Source organism: Apium graveolens, chromosome 5, assembly GCF_009905375.1.
Source record: "Apium graveolens cultivar Ventura chromosome 5, ASM990537v1, whole genome shotgun sequence".
Taxonomy (NCBI): domain Eukaryota; kingdom Viridiplantae; phylum Streptophyta; class Magnoliopsida; order Apiales; family Apiaceae; genus Apium; species Apium graveolens.
In genome coordinates, this window is record NC_133651.1 from 50,079,762 (window position 1) to 50,096,098 (window position 16,337).

A 16,337-nucleotide genomic window follows, 5' to 3' on the forward strand; every position below is an offset into this window, starting at 1 on the left:
TACAAGCTTTGAATTGAGCTTATTCTCAAGTAATTTAATTAGTTTATCAAACTCATTAAAAGTAGTATCTTTAGTTCTAAGAAACAATATCCATGTAAAACGAGAATAATCATCAACAATTACAAAACCATATTGCGTACCTCCTTTACTTTTATAAGCTTCTGGACCAAATAAGTCTAAATGTAAAAGTTCTAAGGGTTTAGAAGTAGATACCATTTTCTTTGCTTTGTGAGTACTTCTAATTTGCTTGCCTAATTGGCATGCCGAACACACCTCAGTCTTGACATACTTGATTTTGGGTAAACCTCTGACTAGCTTCTTCTTTGAAAGCTTGTTAAGTAAATCCATGTGAGCATGACCCAATCTTCTATGCCAAACATAAGGATCAGTGTCTATTGCAGCAAGACAGCAAGCTGTTTTCTGCAACTCAAAGTCCAAAATATATATATTTCCTTCCCTTCTAGCAACTAGGGCGACTTTGTTAGTACCAATAGTAATAATACACTTATCAATACCAAAGTTAACAGTATGACCATCATCATATAACTGACTTATGCTAAGTAGATTATATTTAAGGCCTTTAACATATTGAACTTTATCAATTGAAATGTGTTTATTACCTATTTTAGCTTTTCCAAGAATTTGAAGAGTTTTACTATCACCAATAGTCACTCTTCCACCCTTTTTTCATCTGAAGACTCAAGAATTGTGCTTTGTCTCCACTCATATGTCTAGTACATCCGCTATCTAAAATCCATTGAGTTGATTTGACTCGAGCGGCAAGACACATCTACAAAACAAATAAAACAACTCAACCTTTTGGTACCCAAAGTTTGTTGGGTCCGACATGGTTATCAGATAAAACATATAAAACATGTAAATCAGATTTCTTTATCCATTTTTGGATAAATCTAGGTGATTTAACTCTGCCAGCCTGATGATGGTAAGCTGTCTTTGTTCTGCCATTCTGATCATAGTAAGCTGTTTTCTGTTTATTTCCTCCATGGTATAATTTTTGTCCATTCTGAACTTTGCAATGCTTTTCAAGATGCCCTTTCTTTCCACATATGTTGCATATCTTCCAAGGCATAGCATAATCATAGGGTATGCCATGTTTTCCTTCATATCTTAGAGCTTTGTCCTTCTTGTTTGCATTCATTCCAATTCCTTCTCTGACCAATGGAATATTTGTGTTGTTCATCATAGATTTGAGACTTTCTTCTCCTTGAACAAACGATCCCATGCCCTTTTTCAGATCCTCAACTTCCTTTGTGAGCAGATCAATCTTTTCAGCTTGCTGACTTATGATTTCAGCTTGCTGAGATGGTTCTTCTGCTTGATTTGAAGGTGTTGCATCTATTGATTCTCTAATTTTGAACAGCTCCAAACATTCATCCCTTGCTTCAATCTCCTTCTTTAACTCTGTGATCTCCATTAACTGAGTCTTATTTCTTTTAAGGAGAATTTTGTTGAAGTTTTCCACATGACTAACTTTAGCTTGAAAATCCTTGATTTCAGCCTCTTTGTCAGCTTGTGTAGGTACCTTCTTGTCAATCCAAGTATCTACTTTGCTCATTAAATCTTGAACCATAGTCTTAAGATAATTATTCTTCTCTTTTAGCTTGCTATTTTCAGCTTTAAGAGAATAATATTCACCCATAGATACATTCTTACATTCCTGCATGGTTAGTGGTTCCAAAACAATATTTTCAGAAGATAAATTATATTTACAAGAGTTTACCTCACTCTGATATTCTTCTGAATCACTTTCTAGGTATCCACTTTCTGAATTTCCTCGAACAGAATCATCATCAAGTCCAACTAGGGCAAGATTGACCATGTCTCCACTTGAATCATCACTGGAAACCGAGTCATTATCACTCCAAGTCATTAGAGCTTTAGCTTTCTTCTTATCCTTGAAGACAGTTTGCTGTTTTGACTTCAATTTGTAGCAGTCCCGCTTATAATGGCCTGGCTTTCCACATTAAAAGCATGTCTGATCTTTAGAATCCTTGTTGGGCTTCTTGTTATTGGAAAATCTGCCTTTATCTCTTTTCAGCTTGTTCTTCTTCTCGATCATCTTTCTGATCTTCCTGGATATTAAAGCTAGTTCTTCGTCTGACTCATCTTCAGATTCCAGTAAGCTATCATTAGTGTGAAGAGCTAATTGCTTCATTTGAGCAACTGGAGCTTGCATAGAACTTGATTGGCTTTCCTTGATTTTGCTTTCAAATTGTTCCAATTCTGCAAAAACAGCCAATTGATCCATAATATCTATAGTTGGAGAGGATTCTAGAGCTGTTACCTTTGGTTCATAGATAAATGGCACAGCACTAAGTATCTTCATGTTGATTTCCTCTTGTGGGATATGTTTGCCAAGCTGCTTTAAGGCATTCAGATTTATCTGGAATCTAGCTTGACTTTCTCGAATAGTTTCTCCATCTTGAAGCTTGAAATTTCCAAACTCATTCATTAGTTTACTCAATTTCACCTTTCTTAAACTCTTGGATCCTTCGTGATACAATTCCAGAGTATCCCATATCTATTTAGCTGATTTGCATGAAGAGACTTTATCACATTCACTAGGACATAACCCATTCATGAGAGAATTCCTAGCCTTTCCATTGAAGCTGTATTTGATTAGTTCAGCCTCTGTGAGATCATCAACGTCTTTCACTTTGCCTTCTTTGTCGTTGAACTCAAAAGGACCCTTCTGAACAACTCTCAAAGCTAGTGGCTCCCTGGATAGATACACTTCCATGCGACCTTTCCACCAGTTATAGTTTTCTGTACCAAGCAAGAGAGGTGCTCGGTAATCTGAGGTTCCTTCGGGATATTTGTCAGCCATTTCGATCGAATACTATTCCTGTTACAGAAAGATTAGTATACCAAAGCTCTGATACCAACTGAAATTACACCTAGAGGGGGGGGGGTGAATAGGTGATAATGGCTAACTAGGATTACTTTTAAATTTTACCCGATAATAGCTTACTGAGATTTTATCAACTGAGCTATAATCTGACAATGATAGTAAGCTGAGATGACTAAATGCAATGCTGAAAATAATGTGCAGGAAAGTAAATAGAACACACAAGAATTTTAGCCAGGTTCGACCCCTAAGCCCCTATGGTCTACGTCCTGGTCCCTTACCAACTTGGTAAGAGAATATATTATTGATCAATGAAGGTTACAACTACAAGATACAATAATATATCTCCCTTTATCCCAGCTGTTGATAATGGCTTGCTGAAACCCTGTTTAGGAACCTGCTCTCTAAGTACTATACTACCCCGTAGTACAAACTCCTCTAGCAAGTACCACTAAACCCTTGTTTCCCTAGCCAACTTATCCAGCAACTAATCAATACAATTGAACAATACAAATCAGTGATAAAGTTTACAACTCAAACTATAAACTCTCTCTAAGATAAAACACGTGTATATATTTAGAGCTCGAGAGTATTTTGAAATCAATAAAGATCAGGAGTTGTATGTGTTCTTACTTGCAAAATTCGTGTATCATAAAACTGCAAGAAATCACATATATATATAACCATACATTAACGTTTGAAAACAACCTCAACAAATTACAACGGCTAGAATCCAATTCTACCGTGTAAGATCGTTGGGATGGTTTTCCAACGTTCATGTATACGTTAGATAGAAGAGAAAGAAAGATGTCCAACGTACAGAAAATATCTCTTCTATTTAGTAGAGGATAAAACGTTTTAATGAAGATAGGAGAAAGAGTTTGAAAGAGAAACAAACTCCTATTCTTTAGGAAATCAATTTGAATTATTAAAAACGATTTATAATTGAGCTCTCTATATATCATGCACGTATATTATATTAGAGAAGTCCTTACAACTGATATATATGAAGATCCTATAAAATCTCCATGAAATTTGACTTCCTTGTTGAATCTGGACTGTGCATCTTGGCTTGCTGTTATTCTGAAAATCGTGATCATAGCTTGCTGAAATAGATTACTGTCTTATGATAGCTTGTTGTCATGATACTTAAATAGCAATGGCATTAAGGTGTTATATCCTGCAAACATTCTCAAATAACAACATGATGGCTTGCTTTGTTGTGATAATCAAAACTAAGCAGTTACAAAAATGAGTAAAATACAATTTTGGTAAGAAGGGAAGTATTTTAATTGGTCTCCGGTGCAAAATACAATTGATATCTTAGAACAAGTTGAATTTTGGTTGTAAAATTAGTATTATTTGCCCAACTTTCATTTTTAGGATGATCCCCTCCAAATAAAATATATACCCTTTTAAGTTAAATATAATTCATTTACCTTCTTGGACTATTAAAGGCTAAATTCTTTGGTATAGCTGAAATATCAATCATGGATCTCTGGGCAAGTCTTCCAGCCAATCCAATTTTCATAAAATCCCAAATACCTATTACTCCTACTTTGGGAATAATTTATTTTTTTATTAAAGATTAAAATAATATTAATAAGTACCCAATTATTTACATAGTTATGTAAATATGAGAATAACATTTCTTAAAAAAAATATATATATATATATACACACATATATACTGTATAAAACACACTTTTTTGTTATATTCATAACAACAATCAAAGGATAAAGTTTAGGAACTTTGGTTATTAGGGTAAGTAAAATGAAAATTGCATCATGAATAAGAGAGTAAATAAATTTATTTCATATATATATATATATATGATAAAAATAGTTAAATTTAAATATATTTCAAACTATTAAACTTTTTCAATCTCATGACCACATGCTTACACCATGCTGATTCTAACAAACAAAAAGAGTACAAAGTAATCTTTTTTAAGAAAATATATAGAATGTAATATTCTCAATAAAAAAAAATTGAATGTACCATTTTTCTCAAGATATTAGAAATGTTGCATATAGGATTACATATTTATTGAGTATGAACATTCAAATTGGAAAAAATTAAATGGGAAGAATATTTTTTATATGAAAACGTTATAATTTGGTCACCTATACAAATTTTAAAAAATACAATATAAAAAAATATATTCTTGTTCTTGTTTTTCTTGATCAGTACTCAAATATGTTATGTTCATATGTTAACATTTTCATGTTAAATATAATATCTCATGCTCACCCTTTTCACATCAAAACAAAGTTGTAAAAGCAAATTCTCCTCAAATTCCCTAGCTAGACTGAAATGCCTACATCTACTATTACCACTGACTTGCCAGTTTTGTGGCAACAGATTAAAGTGGTTCAAGCACCACATCCTGCACTTGGGAACCAACAAAACCGTTTGCACAGATTGCGTTATCTATCTCCATGCTCCTTCCTTGTGTCCAGTTTGTTTTACCGTTCATGAAAATCCAGAGAAGCTTATCACTTCAAATGTTGTGGTGTCTTGCGTGAGATGCTACTCATCTTCTCACGTAAATTGTATTGGTTCACACCCCAATTCGCCTCTCCTAGTTCTTGGTGATTCCAATGGAGGAAAGACAGTAGATAAGAATGCTGCCAAAATTTTCCTTGCTGCTTGCAAAATTTCAGCAGGTAGCATGAACAAGACGGCTGTGACTGGCAAAATGGAGATGGAGGCTAGGGCCAAAGAGGCCATTGATGCCAGAGAATTGGCTCTAAAAGCCATTGAACACGTGGAGCATCTTAGAAGAAATAGTGCTAGTACATAAACAATAATAAGATGATAAAGGGAATATAAAATTTATATTTCAATTTTTTATTTTCTCCAAGCAATATACAAGTTTGATTTCTTATTAATTTAGGGTACCAAGTAAGAATTTATTAAATTTATTGAGTTATGTGTTGTGTGGTTAACTAGGAATTGTGCCTATTAGTGGTAAGCAAAATTAAGAATTTATATTAAGTAATTTTAATACATTATATTAGTTAGAGGTGCAATTTACTTAATATATGATCACTCTAAAAGTGCACGCAACCCAAGTTGTGCCATGAGAGACAAGAATTAATTTACAACACTCACAATTAGCCACCTAATTAATCTATCAAAGGCCTCAACTTAAAAGCCAAATAGATCACCTCTATTGATTTATCTTCTCCACTACAAAAACCCCAACACATGAGAGCTTCATTAAAGGAAAATGGTTATTGCTCATTTATATAGTTATTTGGCATAAGAAATTACATTTGTTTTAAAGTGTAGTATGGTGAAGGATTATATTAATAAAAGAATTTAATTGTCCAATATTTGTTCTGTTTTATTTGCTTAGACTTCCAGTGGTACAGTTGTAGTTCAAGGACTTAAAATAAGGATATACAAGTATCTTCATCAAAAAAATAACTTGTAATATCTCAATATACACTAGATAGATAAATCGAGAACAGGTGTATCTTTTAGATAAAAGTAAATTTACATATAAGTGTTTAACTGGATAATTCTAAAAATAACAAATAACAAAATAAAATATACAATGTTTAAGCAAAATAAGTAATTTATGACCCTTGACTTTACAAAGCACTAAAAAAGATAGCTAATTGCACGGATACTAGTATCTACTAGGAAGGGGTTCAAGGAGTAAAACACTTCATAAACTAGGCCTGTACAAGCCTTTTAAAAGATGGTGATCAAATGTGGCTATTTTTTTAAAATTTTGAAACCCAAGTTGCCCAAATGCTTTTAAAATGATGAATAATTTGAAAGGTGTGTGTTTCCCAAGTGGAGAGATTCTCGAAAATTAAGCACACAAATCTTTAAACTCACAAAAAAATATTTAGAGACCAAATAGATTTGACTTTCTTTTGTTCACCTAATAATTAAAAGTGAAAATTTTGAAATAAAAGAAACACTACTAGAGAACTTTTTACTTTTAGGCAACTTTTTCCCACTATATTCAATATTATGATAGTGGAATAAGCTATGTTTAAACTAGAAATTTTTCACTATTTAAATCTTTTTACATAATTTTCTAATCAAAATAAATATAATATAATTAACCTTTTAGGATAGATATTTTTGGAAAGAAAGATGGCCCGTTTTTGGGAGATGACAACGAAGATATTAATAGTTCATTTTATTTTAGATAATTATACAGATGCATGGTAAGTATAGTTTTATAATATTTTTTGAATTTGTTTTCTGACTAAAGAGTTTTATATTAAAATTTTATACACAAAAATAATCGAATATCTAGTACAAAAAAATTAATATAACAAAGTTCTTATTTTTGGATATATGATAATACTATTATGATAATCTATGTTTAGATTATAATTTATTCATTCTTTATTAGTTGTTATCAGAATTTATATAGTTGAAGGAAAGACGGTTTGCTAAAGGATTTGGGAAGAAAATTGGCTAGCCCTTTATGGGATGAAAAATAAGATAATAAAAGTTGCCAGCTTTAATTTTTAATTTTGAACAGCTATATGTTTATCTCCATCATAAACATAGTTTTACAAATCATATTTTAAATTTCTTTTCACAATATAATTTTTAAGCGGGAAGAAAGAAGATGTGAAGATTTAATTCATGGCTAATAGTTTGTGAATGAGACGGCACAAACCATCAACATTATATTTGTTAAAAAAATAGCTAGATTATAAAAAAAATGTGTGTGAAATAGGGCATGATAAATAGGTAATTCAAAAATTGGTAGTACTCACTACAAGAAAACATGTCATTCTCGACCGACCAAATGTAACTAAAATTGATTTGTGAAATATTGACATAAGCCACCGATTTTATCGACCAAATAGTTGGTAAGGTTTATCTTGATTAAAATCGACTACTTAGTAGAAATGACTTTTTGGGCTCCCTTTTTGGTAAAAGACTAAATTCAATTAGAATGCAAAGAGGTATATCTCACAAACATTTGTGGTTATAATATGTAATGATTATGTCATAATGAGGTAGGTCGTTAAAATCGACCGCAAATTAGCGACCAACTTATAACCGACCACATAAATGGATGCTAATAATACACAACTTGCACATTTATTATACATAGGAATCTTTAATGACCAAATACTTATCACTTATAATTTTTTAAACTGACGAATTGAGGTTGGTCATTTTTAAAATTTTGGGCAGAATAATATTTCGGTGGGAGAGTTTTTTAAGAAAACTAAATATCAATGCAAAGTTGAGTTTTACAATTATCTTTTGATACTTAAATTAAATATATTTTTATAAATATTTAGTACTTCGCCAAATCTTTTGGATAACAGTCTTTGATTACGAGTGATTTAGTTTTGAATATTTTTGTATAATAGCTTTATTGTTTAAAGGAAATAAAATTTCTTTCATATGATGTATTGGTATATATAAAGGCCACCCTTATACTTCCTCCTATTTGTTTTCATAAAATATATGTAAACACCAAATATATACCCTACACCTAGTTAAAACCAAAAGTCTTGTTTTTTTAAGTTTCTAAAAGCTTAAAAAAAGTAAAGGACTAGGTTTTTCCCATATTTATGTTCATTGACCTATAGCCCTAGAATATGAACCTAAACTTACTTAAAAAGCAATGCACCATTCTTGTTTATTAAATTCTTATGTAGCAGTTAAGCTCAAAATAAGTAAAGGACTAGGTCAGAGAAGACTGAAAGAGACAAAGTTGATTTAAAAAATAATTTTTTAAAAAAAATTAAGAACTAACTAAAGAAACAAACACGAACACAGCTAGAGTAGGTGGAGTATAATTTTAACTTATTTTTGTAAGTGTTCAAGTAGTTCAATTTCTTTAAGTACTTTCTCAAATTAAATAAAAACAAATATAAGTGTAGGATTAACTTCTTTTTAATCTCTTCTATAAAGATTAAACATCTCAAGTTAAAACATGATCTCATCTTTTTGTGTTTAATCAAAATATAGATTCACTGGTCTGAATAACTCACAATCACAACTTTTAGTTGAATGACTTAAAATGAGGATATTTAAATAACTTCATCTAGAATATAACTTGCAATATCTCAATATACCCTAAACAAATAAATTAAGAAGGAGTATGTCTGAGACAAAAGTAAACTTAAATATTAGTGTTTCTTTGGATATATCTAAAAATAACATTAGAAAATATACAATATTTTGGCAAAATAACTAAAACACTCACCAAACCTCCAAAAAGAGGGATTGAAGGGAGGACTATTTTAAACTATTAATGAGACTAAAATGCGTTGAAGGAAATAATAGCTTCAAAATATCTTGTGAATACACAAAATTTACCTAGAAAATTGGCCTAAACATCGAAATTGCACAAAAATTAAATTTAAAAATCTTAAAAAGTAAAAAATATCAGTAAAGATGGTTCATTAGTGATTTGTTAAATCAAGATTCCAAATCTAATAAAACTTTTTGTGATCAATCAAACAAAATTCAAATTTTAAAACAAAAGAAACATTATGACAAACCTTGTACTTTTTGATATGTTAAAAACTATTGTAATTGGATGTGTTTAAACATAATTTTTTTCATTCTTTATTTATTATTAATATAATTCTCAGAGCCAAATAGACTTTTATTTATGGGATAGCCTACATGAGCAAATAGAGAACATAAATGGAAAAAAGATTAAACATGAATCCATGTATGCCCATCCAAGGTACTCCCTACTGATGTGCACTTGACTCAATGTGTGATCACTCTAAAAGGGCATATATTCCAAGCTGTCTCATCAGAGACAAGAATTGTTTTACAAAAATTACAATTAAAACTGTAGTTTATCTATGAAAAACCTTAATATACAGGAAAAATAGATAACTTGTATTTGTTTAACTTTTTCACTACAAAAACATAAACATGTGTGAGCTTCATTAAAACAAATTAGAGCTCCACTAAAGTCATGTTGTTTTTGCTCAATTTTGTTATTATTTGGTTTTAGAAATTTTTTCATAGCTAACCTTTGTATTAAAGTGTAGTATCATCAAGGATTATATTATTAAAATGATATATTCCTCGAATATTTGTTTTATTTAATTTAGATTTATTTGTAGTTGTACAAACTTATAATTAGCAAAAGATATTGATTAAATGAGTATTGTACTCTACCCCATTCTACTATATTTTCTGACATTACAACAAGTAAGTTAAAGAATGTAACTAGTAGTATATTAGAAAAAAAAATGGTTGAATACATCTACTAAGTTGTTTTTAACATGTGTTCAAATAGTCTTCTTTCTCTATGTGATTCTAATTTGGAAGTAAAGGACTAGGTTCCACAAAACTAAAACAGACAAAGTGCATTTAGTAATTGAGATAAAAAAAAATCGGTAGCTAACTAGTTGAAGTAGCTTTATTCTTAGCATAATATAGCTTGCCTAGGTTGATTTTGGCTCTAACTTATTTTATTATGAGTTTGAGTAGTCTAATTTCTTTTAGTCCTTTCAAAAAAAACTCAAAAATAAGTGTAAAATTAGCTCAACCAAAACCAAATAAACTTCTTTTTATTCTTTAATATCAAGTTTAAACCATTTAAGCTAAAACTAAGATGTCGCCTTTTGGTTTTTAACTAAAATATAGATTCACTGGTCTTCAGTTACTAGTCTTAATAAGTCATAATCACAAGTGAGCTGGGATATTCAAATATCTTCATGAAGAAAATAAGTGGAAATATCTCAATATATACTACACAAAGAAAAGCAAGAATAAGTGTATTTTTGAGGGAGAAGTAGGAAAACTTACATATAAGGATACAATTGGATAGATCTAGCAATAAGAAATAACAATAAAAAATTAAAAAAAAATATTTAAGAAAAATAACTATTTTACCACCCTTGACCATGCAAAGCTCAAGCACCTCAAAATTATTTGTAATTATATGGATACGCCTATCTAGGATCTAAGTATAAAACACATTAAAATAGTCACCAAAAATTCTTCAAGGGTGGGGGTTGAAGGGATGACTTTATCAAGCTCTTAAAGTGGGTAAAACAGTCCATAAACGAGACTCACTCCTGACCAAAGGTGTTTATTTTAGTAAATTTTGAAGCAAGCGGCCTAGATACTTTTAATATGATACAACTAAACATAACTAATTTGAAAGTATGTAGAAACAGGGAGAAGTGCACAAAGTTAAATTCAAAATTAGGACTAAACACTTGAATTGATAGAAATTAAGCACTAAAACCATAAAACACAAAATTAAATTATATTTAATCACAAAAAAATGTTTAGAGGCAAAATCGAATTACTCTTTTTAAAACAAAGTATCATAAGCTAATTTTTTTAAACAAAAAAAACACTACTACATTGTTATTTACTTTTATGCAATTTATTCGTACCAAATTAAATATAATGCTATTAAAATAAACTAGGATTAAACTATAAATTTTATTATTATTTTATTTGTTTTACATAATTCTCTAATCAAAATAAATAAAATACAATTGAATGGTCACGATAAATATTTTTGGGAAGAAAGTCGGCCCAATATATTGGGAGATGAAAACCAAGATAAGAATAGTTGTTCGTTTTAATTTTGGACACATATGTTTAGATGGATGGTAAGTATAGTTTTATAATATTTTTTGAATTTATTTTCTAGCTATATGTTTTAATATTAAAATTTAATATACAAAAATAGACTTTGCCAAAAAATTTATATATTTATATCGTTAGCGCATTACAACGAAAGATAAATATTTAAAATGTATATTGAATTTCTATAAAATAACATAAATACAACTCTAAATTTTTTACTTTTGAAAAGAAATTTCGGACCAAATTTGAACAATGTAATATTGTAATAAGCTATATTTTATCTATGACTTTTTTCATTCATCCTTAATTTTTAACATAATTCGCATATAAAAATAAATAAATTACAATTATGATAAGAGGATCACCCTAGGAGATTTTTTAATGGACTCGGGGATAAAATATATTTCATATGTAATGGAGATATGCTCTTCATAATAAGTTTAGAAACAATCTTTGAAGTTAGGCATATATATTAGTATATATATTAGTGGTCCAATGCTCACTACCACCAATAATTTCATCTCAACTAGTGACACATTTAAATTTACCTGCCAGGAATAAACATGGAAGGACTAATGTCACAAAGCTCCTACTACCACAAAGGGGTTCTTTGATGAGACCTGTTGAAAGCATAGACAATCGTCACACGGAAATCCCATCCAATCCATAATCCACGTTATTATGGTAATCATAATTAAAAACCATCACATTAAACGAGCTTAAAACGTGCTTTCTTAGTTCCTAGTCTGGGTTGGTTTAGGTTCAGATTATAAATTCAGAAATAACCGTTGGTTAAATTATTTCATTTAAAGAACACAACCCTTAGGTTTTTACTGTTAATATAATTCACATCTTGGATATGTATGATTTAAAAAAACTCCATTAATCTAATGCCTTAATTTGTGTTTATTATCATTTAAATTATATAATACCTTCAATTACCACGACGACATTGATATATTTATTAAAACCACAGTGATTAATCTATTAAGATATCAAGGGTAGTTGTAATATTTTAATAATTTTTATAATATATTATTTTATATAATTTGACATTAATTATTTAATGATGATATCAATGCGTTATAATTAAATTAGTTTGTGTAAGTTTATTTTTTTTATAATCAGGGTTTTGTTTTAAAAGTATTAGTTAAAATATAGTAAGGATTTTGATAAAAAAAAGAGTGAAGGCTAAAAAATAGAAATGAAAAAGAGTGAGGATTTGTAAAAAAAAGGTTTTACGTTACTTATATCACAAAAGAGAAGAGTGTTGGAAATTGTCTATGCCAAGGATCAAGATCTGCCAAGGAGTCAGGATCCGATAGAGGTATCTGGATGTGTACCCAATCATGATCAGTCTAACACTCAGGGTTTGTCAAACCATGATGATGTGAAGACTGTCAAGATATGATTCGATAAGTCAAAGTTGTGGGACAAATCGCAATCTGCTAACATAGGATTGTAGTTGTTGATTTAGATATGTTTAGAAAGTAGATAAATTATATTGTAACATATCTTATAATTGATGGAGATTGATTGTAGATGTGTGATTTATAAAAATAGATTAGCTTATCACTTGAAAAAGCACACAACTCGAGTATCCTATAACCTACAAGCTCTTAAGAATATTGTTCTTGAGAGAGTTTTGTAACAGTTAATTACAGATCAATCTAAATTGTTATTTAATTCATCTGTGCTTTATTATTTTTACTTTACTTGTGTAATATATCGATTTATTTGGGTAATTATATCCAACCCCCCTTAAACAATTACTGTACTGGGCAACAAGTGGTAGCAAAGCGGTCTTATTAACTCTTAATTTGCATAGATCAAATATTTTTGGAAGTAAGTATGAAAGCGTGAAAGTTCCTTTCGTGAAGAAAGCCGATTACTGTACATGGTGAGTAAAGATATTGATGTATATGCCCATGACACCAGATGTTCCTCAACACTATATCAAAATAGGACCTCCTTATCTTGTGAAGTATATGCCCATGACACCAGATGTTCCTGAACACTATATCAGGAAAGAAAAATCAGAATGGTCAGAACCTAACACTACACCATATATAGCCTCTCTCAACACTTTCTTTGGTGTTACAAGCAAAAATGTTACCTTACATCCCCCAAAACTGATCTAAGCTAACATATTTTTTTAACTTTGAAGTAGAGATTAGAAAATGTTACCATAGACAGGAGCAAAGTGCTATTTTAACATAAAAAAATGTTAGAATTGATATCAAAATATGTGTTATCATAGAACTGAAATTTTAGGCGGTTCATTTTTTCCATTTGGACAACATTAGGCGGTTCTTTTTGGGATCAAAATTTTGGGCCGCCCAAAACTAACTAATAGCCCGTCCGCTCATTTGTTTTGTCCTTAGTATCAAAAACACATCTCAAAAACACACACAAACACTCTCATCACTCTTTCACACATCAAAACACATACAAACAGTTGTGTTCATAAGTACTGCTGAAGATGAATTAGGGTTCAAAGTCTTCTCAGTTGGGTTATAGTTGTTAGGTTTGAGTTGGGCTTGAAGTGAATTAGGGTTCGAAAATTGGGGCTTTTCTCAGTCAAGTTTAGGGTTTGAGTAATTGGGATTTCTTTTCAATCGAGCTTTTCTCAGCCGGGTTTATTGCTGTTATATTCAACATTTAGTCAGGTATGCCCTTATTTTCTCAGCCGGGTTTATATCTAGTGTTACGGTATAACGTTTGTTACTTAATGATAATTGGATTATTGTGGTTTGTTGGGTTGGTTTTGTAATTATTGTTATGTTTGATTTTGCAGGCTGAGCTTGGGAAGCCGAGTTCATTGCAACCTGATAGATGGAAGGTTTTTATCAATGTAGCTTGTAGTTGCTTGATTGTTGGAAGGCCGTGATTCTTTTTTGTTAACATATTTTTCTATTTCTTTGCTTATGGATTTAGTTTAAACGCCAAATTAATATTGTTAGTATTCTCAATTTCAAAACTACTGTTATAATTGTTCTCATGATTAATGGATCGTTGTTTTTTCTTTTTGCTAATTAATAGTTAAGAATTACACACCATTTTGACTCTTTCTACAAAAACATATGAGAAGTTGTTTTCTGCACATCATCAATCTCCTTCTAAAAGCAACGGTGCCATACAATTAGATAAAGAGTTGTCTGTGTTAGATCAATCTGTGGCTGAATGCTCTCCACCTAAACATAAAGAACTGCAGGTACATAATAAACTTGTATACAATATTTTACTCATTTTATGTCATTAGCCTGTGAAGCCATTTTCTAATTTTGAATTCTGAATATATTAACCATGAGGATTTATAGGATTTCACCAAACAATTTAGATAATTCAGATCTTTATCGTTAAATAAGAAGATAGTATAGTACTCTCTTTATCGACTATCAGGGAAGCTTACAAACCACTTGATATTAGTAATGAGGCTATAGATGCAACATTTCGCCAAATACAGAAGGACCGGAAGCTTGGCCCTGCATTTTTCGGGGCTCGTTGACCTGCTGTAGACAAGTTCCTGACTTTAAATGGGCATATCACTATGTTAGAGTTGTGTCGGGTTAGAATTAGTATCGACTTTGTGTCATTTTTTACTTTTATTCTTTCCTCTTACTTTATGTAATTTTTACTCTGTTTTTATATTAGGCCCCACCCGTAGAACGTTACTTGCATGACTTGATTCGACATGAATTAAGTGATTTGCACATTATTACATTAGTTCCATACAGCCATAAACTGTTAGTGAATGCCACTCTCGGCAATGATCGTGTAGGGGTAGCTGTCATTTCGGATGCAACAAATGGAGCTAGCTAAGGGTTTAATAACAGGTTATGCGGTTGATTATGGTGTCAACTTTAATTGTGTATTTAAGTTATATATGTTATGGTTTAACTTTAAGTTATATTTTTTGTATCTTTGCATGAGAGCATGTCGAGCTGTCTTAGTCTAAGGATCATGAAGATTTAATTATTTTAGTCTAGTGTTGTGTGTGTGTGTGTGTGTACATTTACCTATATCCTTATGTATTGGTAAATGTTAGTTCAATATAAAAGAGGAGAAATTGGTAGAGTTTATGATTTCATAATTTGAATTTGGTGTTATATAAATCTTTCGGTTGGAAGAGTAGAATTGACCTATGGAAAAAAGCACATGTCTATTTGGTTAACAATGAATATATATCTTGAATTGAGTGTATGACTTTTTTTATTTGAATAGAAGTATTTGTATCCTAACCTCCATAGCTTAGAATGAAACTAGAGCTGTATAAGGAGGTAGCTTGATTTTGGAGGTAGCTTTTGAGGGTTTTATGGGTACAAAACCCATAAATTCATTAAATTCTTCTTCTGTCTAAATTCTCTTCCTACCACTAGAAATTTTTACTACTATTTTTTAATGCTGTTTTCTGTCAATTATCTCGGTTCATAAACTAGCTTTTGCTAATGTGGCAGGTGAGTCTTTCTACGGGCTATCTTTCCCTTTCTGAATATATTCAAGTTATTGATCCCAGTATCCCAACCCAAGCCGAAGTTCAAACAGATGATACGTCGAAGGTATGCTTTACATTTCTGATACAAAGTATGATAATCAGAAATTCATTAAATGTTGCATGATATTTTTATACATTTATTTGTTCTTACAGATCATAACTTATTTCTTTTGCCATTTGCTATTGATTATCCTGCCATTTGCGACTATGTGGATATGTTTTGTTGTCTAGCCTTTTCAGTGTCTAATAGTTTTATGAAGAATGGACTAGCTCATATATCCTCCTTAAAACTGACAGATTATTTACATTATTTTTGAACATTCCATAATAACTGTATTACGTGGCTGTCTATTTTCTGGCTATAGATTAACTTATCAAAATTTGGGTAGATGATATAT

General features: G+C 30.6%; 1 protein-coding gene across 1 annotated transcript; it reads left to right on the forward strand.

Moving 5' to 3' along the window:
• The first annotated feature begins 5,186 nt into the window (after positions 1 to 5,186).
• On the forward strand, positions 5,187 to 5,676 carry LOC141660054 (uncharacterized). The gene is made up of 2 exons (XM_074467014.1): positions 5,187 to 5,283; positions 5,333 to 5,676. The coding sequence occupies exons 1-2, from the start codon at positions 5,187 to 5,189 to the stop codon at positions 5,674 to 5,676; spliced, it is 441 nt and encodes a 146-aa protein (XP_074323115.1).
• The last annotated feature ends 10,661 nt before the right edge of the window (positions 5,677 to 16,337 follow it).